Source organism: Rhamphochromis longiceps, linkage group LG12, assembly GCF_057381845.1.
Source record: "Rhamphochromis longiceps isolate RC_006_pf linkage group LG12, R_longiceps_female_GT1.1, whole genome shotgun sequence".
In the NCBI taxonomy this organism is placed as follows: Eukaryota; Metazoa; Chordata; class Actinopteri; order Cichliformes; family Cichlidae; genus Rhamphochromis; species Rhamphochromis longiceps.
The window spans coordinates 10,081,039-10,089,897 of record NC_140568.1 but is presented as its reverse complement, the minus strand read 5'-3'; the positions used below and the strand labels follow the sequence as shown (position 1 = coordinate 10,089,897).

The 8,859-nt window shown below is 40.3% G+C and overlaps 1 protein-coding gene and 1 long non-coding RNA gene across 2 annotated transcripts; both read left to right on the top strand.

Annotated features, from left to right (window-relative positions):
- Window positions 1–1,053: 1,053 nt before the first annotated feature.
- Window positions 1,054–2,948, top strand: LOC146656906 (uncharacterized). The gene is made up of 3 exons (XR_014913979.1): window positions 1,054–1,297; window positions 1,429–1,553; window positions 2,719–2,948. It is a non-coding gene; the product is annotated as an uncharacterized LOC146656906 (long non-coding RNA).
- Window positions 2,949–6,448: 3,500 nt separating this feature from the next.
- LOC146656905 (general transcription factor II-I repeat domain-containing protein 2A-like) lies at window positions 6,449–7,081 on the top strand. The gene has a single exon (XM_085425929.1). The coding sequence runs from the start codon at window positions 6,449–6,451 to the stop codon at window positions 7,079–7,081; it is 633 nt and encodes a 210-aa protein (XP_085282055.1).
- The last annotated feature ends 1,778 nt before the right edge of the window (window positions 7,082–8,859 follow it).

Genomic DNA, 8,859 nt, shown 5'->3' with positions numbered 1-8,859 from the left:
ACACTAATATTTCACCAGTGTTGTAACATCACATGTCGTTAGCGTAGTCTGTCTGTGTCTGCCCTCTGCAAACAAACATGTTAGAGTTGGTTGTGATATACAGTCTGCATAAGTGTGGTCAATCTAATAAACATTTATAAGGAGATGGCAGTTACTGTGAATGTACAGCAGGTGATTAGTAATAAACAGCCAGACAATGACTCTGACAATCTCATTCAATCTTGCAGATTGCACCTTCTGTGGAAAGTGGTACCACACGGTGTGTGTGGACTTCCCCTGTGCAGAAGGCGACTACAAATGTTGTGGGTGCTAAATAAACAGAAAAAATTGATCCCTGTTGTCTTTGCTTACTGATTGTTTTCAGTGTTGACAATCCACATTGCTGGCATTGCATCTTTCAACATGTTTGTGGGCAGATTTGGATGTACCAGGGGTAAGTGCAGCCACTCAGCCTCTACTCAATGTGATCATAGCAGCAGGTGCAGATGTGTCACAAGTTAATCTAGTAGTGGCCTATGGTCATGTGTTAGTGGTGGGAACAGTCATATCCACTCACTCTCACTGGCTGTTTATTACTAATCACTGTGTAACTGCTGTGAATTCACAGTAACTGCCGTCTCCTTACAAATGTTCATTAGATTAACCACACTTATACAGACTGTATATAACTCCAGCCATGTTGATGAATTGCCTATATTGGCTGGAAATATTCATTTTCAGGGAAAAGACACAGACAGACGATGCTTACAGGATGTGATGTGACAACACTAATGAAATATTGATGTGTCATATTTGTCCAAGGCGTATTTCATTGTTATGGAAAAAGAGAATATTAAAATCATGATGACCAATTGGAGTGGTGATTTCTATGACTTTGTGTATATAATTTGGAATTTTGTACAAATGTAGGCCAATAAGGAATATATGATATCATTTCATTCTTTCCAAAGGTTTATTTGCATGACGCACAAACAGACACAATTGAAAGGTACAAATGTGCATGACACGAATTCAAACGTGGTGCAGATGTGTGTCACAGGTTGATCTGGCTGTAGGCTGTGGCACTTGGCCAGAGGTGGCGCTGGTTGACTCGAGTCCATGTTAGTGCACAAAGTAAACTGCACGCTGTAGTTGTGAAGCAAAAACGCTGAATTCGGAGAAATAAACCGTGCGAGGGGAACGATAACGACGACAAGAGTCTCCCGATCGTTTACTCTTGCTGTCCCGTGAACAACAACGGCGTGGTGTTACTTGTTTGCTGTTTTCGCGATCGCGTCGCGCACGAGGATATCACCAGGTAAACTCGCCACATTTTTAAACATTTTGTTGTTCAACAGCATCAAGACTGACGGAGTGTGTTTGAGATAACCTCACAAGTGTCACAGATGACACATTTGGCGTTTTTTTTTTTTGCTGGTTTGTCGGTAGGAGCTACTGAAACGCAAGACTGCCACACATCTGTTCGACCAACGCCAGTTGATCTAAACGCCAGTAGATCTGGAACACCGGTCGGGATTGCACGGCTTTATTGGCTGCAAAAATGCAGACGAAAGGTTTGAATATTAATTCAAATTGTGGGCGTACTCAGTAGATTACATGGTGTAAGTTGTACTCAAGTATGAGTAAAATTACACACTTGAAAAATTACTCATAAAAGTACAAGTACCCAAAAAATCTACTTAATTACAGTAACGTGAGTATTTGTAATTCATTACTTCCACCCCTGACAGTAAATGACCATAAATTAACTGTAAATTACACTGCGGTGAGCTCCATTCATATCCGGTTGTTCAGTGATGACGCCACGAATCCTACTTCCGGGTCTAAAGTAGTCTGCGTTTAATATGGCTTTTGTGTTGTTAACATGTTTAATGTTATGTATTTTCTTCTATTTGATCTCAAAAGAAAGGGAGGTCAACAGGGATCACTGACTGTCAGTGATCCCTGTTGACCTCCCTCGGCTTTTATTACCGCTAATCATTTATTTAAGCTCAGTTTTTAAAACCTTAGGATGTAACTACAGCCCAGCCCATGCAGCAGTATATGAATGACTAACCTCGTATTTTGGATGGATTATCTCAGTTGTTCTCCTCGCGTATAGGTGTAACGGAGAAACAGCCAATCAAATCGCAGCTTTTCGGGCATTGGAAAAAAATGGGGTTTTTTTACACTGAACTGTCTGAGCGCGGGTTCGAGTCCTGGTTGGGACAAAGGTTGTGTTACATTATCAAAAGTTAAACACCATTTTCAATTTACTTATTGTGGATAACATTTATTTTTCACTTTGCTTTTAATTTTTATTTCATTATCATTTTATTTAGATTATATAGTGTTATGGCCTGTGGAGCAATTTTTCTGCATTACGTACCTATACTGTCATAACTCAGACTGTATCATGACAGTCTTGAGATGATACATACCAGACATATAGTCTACAATTATGCAGACATCCAACTTTTAATAAAAAGACTAAAGCTAAAACTATAATACAGATACATTCTGATGACATAGAAAATGATGCTTATACATAATTTAAACAAGGCATGTCTGTAATAAGTCATCTGTCTGCTTCCTGGTGGCTGTTAGTTTATATCTATTCATTTTCCAGCACAAACTCAGTACTGACATCATTACTTTATTCCAGTCATGCTCTTGCCAGCCTCCACTCTGCATGCTTTAAATCTGTTGCTCTTCTGCTTCTACCATTCTGTGTTTCAGATCCTCAGCTATGCAGCCCGCCTCCTCTCCTTTCTCCTCCTCACCGTGGTCACTCAGAACCCTGTCCCAGCCTCCATCTTCATCACTACCAGCATTTTGACTCTGGGGTGTGGCTTATGCAAAATCCTGTCACTGCTGAGATTTCTTCTGCTATGATGGGTCATTGGAGTCTAACTGCCTAACAGTTACATTTATTTCTGTATCTCAATAAATCATGTTCGGTTTTTCCACATGATCTCTCCTTATTGAACTGCTTTTGTAGATAAGCTTCAAGCCAGAAAGCAACAATACCTAAACCAAAAATATTATCATCAGAAGTGAGAAAGTGTCTGGACTATCTCCAGCTGTGTTGCATGTATTAAAGATAACTTCAGACACTGTCTGGTTGTCATGTCTGAAACAGGCTGTATAGTCACACAGATAAAAGACAGCAGTCATGTTTCTAATATTACAAATCAACCAGAAAGATTATAAAGATAAAAGCTGTGAGACCCCACTAGAGAAAGGATGGCTTGTTATCATTACATGAAGTGATTTAGAAATAATATGTAAGCTTTCAGGGCTGCACTCATAGCTTTTTAAAACTGATTACCTGATGGTGAGCACACACAGGTATATAAACATACAGGTGAACTCTAAGAGGTTATAAAGAAGAGAGCCTGACTTATGACTTATGGCCTTGGGTCCCTATTTCGTCTACCTTTAACAACGGTGGGAGTGAAGCTCCCGTGGAATGTGCTCTCTGTCTCCTCTATTATCAGAAAAAGCAAGGTCCTGACTCTCTGAAAACAGTATTTCTTATAACTCAGCAGTATAATGCATCATAAAACAATATCATTCATTCACAATAAATCAGCAGCCTAATGTAATACAAATCAGTTTAACAAATGTAATAGTTATCACCTTCTTCTAATTCAGGAGAATAATGCAAACTAAAACTACATAATAATTTCACAATCATTAATCAGGGGCATAACGTGGCATAAGATAATATAATAATCTCACAGTCCCCCTTTGATCTCTTTTAAAAGAGATCACTTACACCCTAGAATCCAGGTTTGCGAGGTCCATTTCTTCTTCTTAGTCCTGAGGCCCTGTGTCCCCGTTTAACGAGTGGACCATATTGGATGACCTCTGTGTTTGCACAGTTCAGATGCAAGAAAAACTATGATTACAACAACAATAGTAGTTACAGATGACACTCCCATCGCTCTCCAGTTCTCCCACAGCTTTATCTTGGTGCTCCAGTTTCCCCAACCTCATTTTGGTGCCACCTTGTACCTTTCAAACGTACTCAGACTAGAACCTCTGTCCAAGGAGCTTTTAACCTTTACTTTATTGCTGCAGCTATCAGTGTCTTCCAGTCGGGTGATTCTCTGCTCTTCTTTCTTCGACCTCAGGGGTTAGACCACCCTTCAGTCGTTGCACAGATCAGGGGATTATTCTGCCCCGATTTTCAAACAACGATCTGTGTATTCTGGGGTCACAGCCGTGTCCCCCTTTTTACCAAGAGCCTCTCGAACCTCGTTGGTCTGGTGTTCCTGGTTTTTTGCCAACCCCTTCATGGTTATTGCTGTGTTTATGGGATCCATCCTTTTGAGGTGACTAGCTAGAGCCCAAACTGCATGACCCTTGGCCCCAGTTGCCGTCTCGGCAGTCTCCACGCCTATCTCTGCTGCGAAGGATCCTCATATCTCCGTGACCTCGTCTGGTGTCTGTTCCTTTCTCTGTAAGACAGAAAACCAAAACACCTCTCTGCCTAGCCTTAATAATCTAATGTTGTTATTCATTGTTCCTCGAGTGATTCAAAATTGGTTTAGAATATTCAGAATGTTCAGGACTCTCTGGCCCAGGGACTTATTCTAATCATAATCTATGTGTGTGTAAGCGTGTTTGCATTTAGCCCTCTGCACTCAAAGTCAATACCTGCAATATATCAGTCCGGTCCATCACGCCGAACGAAGCTTATGACCTTCTAAAGACTGAGTGCCAACTCATTATGAGCACATTTGCAATGCGTATATGAAAATAAAAATAACCACTTATTTTAGTAAAAGAAATCAAAAACAAATTAACCATTTTTACTTCTAATCTTTGCCACCTTTTTACAAAAATCATGTGTTTCTTTCAGCCTTCCGTCCTACGATTTCCTCTCCAGTGCGATACTCAGCTTCTCATGAACACAGGGATTTTATCCTCTAAACCAGGGGTCACTAACAGGCGGACCGGGGTCCGAATCCGGACCCAGTCGCCATCCTATATGGACCCGGACCTATAGTTAACAAAATATTAAATTATATTTAATTTTGACGGGGCGATTCAATTTTAAGCGGTAACCTTACATTGTATTAGACCAGGGAACATACTAACCAATTGTGTGCGAGTTACGCCACCCACGTGACACTACTTAGCCAATCACATCTGCGCATTCAAGGCGATCGCAACGCTGAGTGCAGACACAGACAGACAGAGGAAAGACATGGTGAGAGGTGAATGACAAGCGAGACGATTAACGATACAGTGAGACAAGACGTGAGCGGGAGTCACAAGAGGTAAAACAACTATGGCGCTTTCAAAAAAGAGAAAAGTAGACACCGAAAATAGAACTTTCAAGACTGAATGGACTGACGCATATATGTTCATTCTTCCGGCCGCAAGCAGCAAACCAGTGTGTCTCATATGTTCAGAAACCGTGGCACTGATTAAAAGTGGCAATGTCAAACGCCACTATGAGACAAAGCACAAAGCTTTTGAACAATCATACCCACCCAAGTCTGAACTCAGGTCCCAGAAAATTAGCAGTCTCAGAGCCCAATATGATCAGTCCACAAGGATCTTAACCAGTTCTTTCACCGCCCAACAACGTGCTCATGAATGTTCCCTCAGAGTTGCTTGGATTTTAGGTCAACACAAAAAGCCCTTTGCAGATGCAGGTGTTGTCAAAGAGTGCATGAGTGCAGTAGCAGAAACATTACTTGAGGGTAAACAAAAAGAAGAGCTTCATGACAAAATAAAGCAAATACCTATGTCAGCATCAACAGCCACAAAGAGAAGTGAATTATTAGCTCAGGATGTGCTATCCCAGCTGGAAGAAGCTATTCATAAGACACCATGTGTAGGCTTGGCTGTAGATGAGTCCACTGATGTGTCTGACAATGCTCAGCTGTTAGTTTATGTAAGGTTCTTCAACAATGATAAGAAAGAGTTCTGTGAAGACCTGCTAGGTGTAACTTCCCTTCACAGCACTACAAGAGGAGAGGATATTTACCTGGCCATTAAGGAAATGTTAACAAAGCGAGGAATAGAGCCAAACCAAGTGGTTTCAATAACCACAGATGGAGCCCCTGCTATGATGGGGAGAGAGAAAGGAGCTGTAGCAAGAATGAAAGAGGACAATCCCGAGCTAATCTCTTATCATTGCATTATTCATCAGTCAGTGTTATGCTCCACCCTGTCAGACGAGTATGCTGAGGTGATGAAAACAATGATGAAAATGATTAATTTTCTCAGGGCATCTTCTTCTTGTCAGCATCGCATGCTCAGGGAATTTCTCAGAGAAGTTGATGCACACGCTGATGATCTTCTGCTTCACAACAATGTGAGATGGCTTAGCAAAGGCAGGGCATTGGAGCGATTTTGGTCCATCAGAAGTGAAGTAGCAGCTTTCTTGGAAGAGCTGGAAAGTCAAAAAGCAACAAACTTTTCTCTCTTTTTAAATGATGGGAAAAACATGGATATTGTGGCCTTTTTGGTTGATATCACTTCACACCTGAATGAACTGAATTTGAAGCTGCAGGGCAAGGACAATTCAATTTGTGAACTGATGACAGCTGTCCACTGCTTTCAGAGGAAACTTGAAGTGTTCAAAGAAGACCTGCAAGGAGACTATGCACACTTCCCAACAGTGAAGGAACAGGCTCAGGGACAGAGAGATGTGTCCTCTTTTGTTGACTTTGTTGATAAGCTGATTGAAAACTTCAGCAAACGTTTTGATAGCTTCAGCTTTGGACAGCAGCTCACCATGTTCATAAAGAACCCATTTGCCATCACTGATGTCAGAGGGTTCTCAAAGGAAGTCACACAGCACTTCAAGTGGGCAAATGCTGGGCCTCTTCAAATGCAACTAATTGATCTCCAAGCAGATGTGGCCCTGAAAGAGCAGTTTGGAAGAACTGAACCTGCCATGTTTGGCTCCACATACAGCTGTGAGGCAGCTTTCTCCACAATGAACATAATAAAAACTAAATATCGTTCCAGGATCACCAATGAGCACCTACACATGTGTATGAGAATGGCCCTGACACCATTCCAGCCCAGATTTAAAATCCTAGTAGAGCGAACTAAAGCTCAGTTCTCTCACTGAACAACAGAAAGTTGGGACGTGGAATATAAGGGGGAAAGAAAGAGAAACTGTAAAATTGTTAAAATGTTTTGATGTTATCTGTTGAAAATGTATTGAGACTGTTTAGTCGAGATGTAAAATGTAAAGAAAAAGGGAAACTTTTTTTTTCTGAAATTAATCACTTTGTTTTAAGATGCACAATTTAGCCATTTTATTTATTTTCTCTAATTCATTTTAAACAGCAGCCCTATTTCTAATGTAGGCCTACTGTGTGTTTCAGTGTTAACAATAAATTTTGTTGAAATGTTTTAACTTGTATTTTCATTGATTTGACAATCTATTGTTCATACGTTCAGATATAAATTAAAAAAAAAAAAAAAAAAAAAAAGGTTGCTTCTCTATCACAATCATAACATAAGTTAGACATTATGATGTCCCGGACCTCTGCTTGAGAAGATTTTCTCCAACTGGACCTCCTCAAATTTTAGTTTAATACCCCTGCTCTAAACGCTATTCCGTTTATTTCAATCATTAATGCTTAAACATGCAAATCATGCTTTAAACTTCTCACTGGTTCTCTAAAAAAGTCTGGGAACTTTTGGGTCATTACAAGCTTAAGTTTTACCATACCTAAATTATTAAACACACAAATAAAGTCATAGAATATTCATAAAACCATTGTTTGATGTTAAAACTCATCTTCCCCCTTTTTGACACACTCCCATGTGTCAATTCACCTGGAGCTAGAAATTAAAAGAAAAGGTTAGTGACATCATATCTCAGAAAGTATCAGAAATTCTCCTCTCGAGTATCGTTGCCCCAGTCTTGTCATCCTGTGTTAGGAAATGAAATCAGTGTAGTTATTATGTTAAATCTGTTAAACTCCTGGCTCCGCCCAGAGCCTGCATCTGCACAATTGCCTAGAAACAAAACCTGTATTAATATGAACTTCACATTTGAAACGTCGTGTTTTTTTTCGCCACTGTTTTTCCCTCACTGACCACAGCAGGGGAACCTATGTCTTGATTCAGCCATGAATCCAGCTCACCTGATTCATCACTGAGCCCAACCGTCACTGGCATCTGATAGTGCTGCACTGCATGTTTTTCCCTTGATGTCACTATTTTCAATGTGTTAAGGAGTGAATAGTGAACTTCTTTTAATGGTGTGTTTAATTAATTTGATTTAATAACTTGTGACCTTTGAGTCCCTTCCTTGCAAGAATTATGGCCAATGACGGAAATGTATGTATTACATTTAAGATTGGAAAACAATGTCAATGCCACAAACGTGAGTTGTCATATACATCTGTGAGTTAATCTGCACAACCGTGTGCACATGTGCTCTGTGCATGTACACACACAAAGAATTGACCTTCGTTCCTTAAATTTGTAGCATTGCCTCTGTGCTGCCTGATGGTGCTCAGTGGCTTTTGCTTCTTGCTTTTAAATCAGATGTCACTCTCAACATAAACACAAGCTACAGCAGCCAAGCAGTCTTAGCTGAGGAAACAAAGATACATTTCCTCATTTAATGTAAAATATTGTGGTGATGTTATGTTATATTAGGCAGGCAGCTGCCCAAATAACACTGTGACAATCAAAAGTACAGGGAGTGCAGAATTATTAGGCAAATGAGTATTTTGTCCACATCATCCTCTTCATGCATGTTGTCTTACTCCAAGCTGTATAGGCTCGAAAGCCTACTACCAATTAAGCATATTAGGTGATGTGCATCTCTGTAATGAGAAGGGGTGTGGTCTAATGACATCAACACCCTATATCAGGTGTGCATAATTA